At 50.7% G+C, this 606-nt stretch overlaps 1 protein-coding gene across 1 annotated transcript; it reads left to right on the top strand.

Annotated features, from left to right (window-relative positions):
• Nucleotides 1-4: 4 nt before the first annotated feature.
• On the top strand, nt 5-454 carry LOC117799120 (oligosaccharyltransferase complex subunit ostc-B). The gene has a single exon (XM_034651573.1). It carries the CDS (start codon nt 5-7, stop codon nt 452-454), a length of 450 nt encoding a protein of 149 aa, XP_034507464.1.
• The last annotated feature ends 152 nt before the right edge of the window (nt 455-606 follow it).

Genomic DNA, 606 nt, shown 5'->3' with positions numbered 1-606 from the left:
CAGGATGGAAACGCTCTATCGGATTCCGTTCGCGGTGCTGGAATGTCCAAACATCAAGCTGAAGAAGCCCTCCTGGCTGCACATGCCATCCGCGATGACTGTGTACGCGATGGTGGTAGTGTCCTACTTCCTCATCACCGGGGGCATCATCTACGATGTGATTGTGGAGCCTCCCAGCGTAGGCTCGATGACAGATGAAAATGGGCACCAGAGACCAGTTGCCTTCTTGGCGTACAGGGTGAATGGGCAGTACATCATGGAAGGATTGGCATCCAGCTTTCTGTTTACGATGGGTGGCTTAGGCTTCATCATTCTGGACCGATCAAATGCCCCAAACATCCCAAAGCTCAACCGGTTCCTGCTGCTCTTCATTGGATTTGTCAGTGTGCTTTTGAGTTTCTTCATGGCACGGGTCTTCATGCGCATGAAATTACCGGGATACCTAATGGGCTGATGTGTTTCCAAGCGGCGCGTGATTGCATCGTCTGGAGTTGCTGCAAATCGGGAGCTACCAGGAGAGGAAGGATCCAGCAAAGACTACACAATACCCGTATTATTAGGGTTTCAACTTCAGATGGACTTGTTCCAACAGCTGCTTAAAAACTG

Source organism: Ailuropoda melanoleuca, unplaced genomic scaffold (assembly GCF_002007445.2).
Source record: "Ailuropoda melanoleuca isolate Jingjing unplaced genomic scaffold, ASM200744v2 unplaced-scaffold43156, whole genome shotgun sequence".
In the NCBI taxonomy this organism is placed as follows: Eukaryota; Metazoa; Chordata; class Mammalia; order Carnivora; family Ursidae; genus Ailuropoda; species Ailuropoda melanoleuca.
This window is presented reverse-complemented; position numbering and strand designations above follow the sequence as displayed.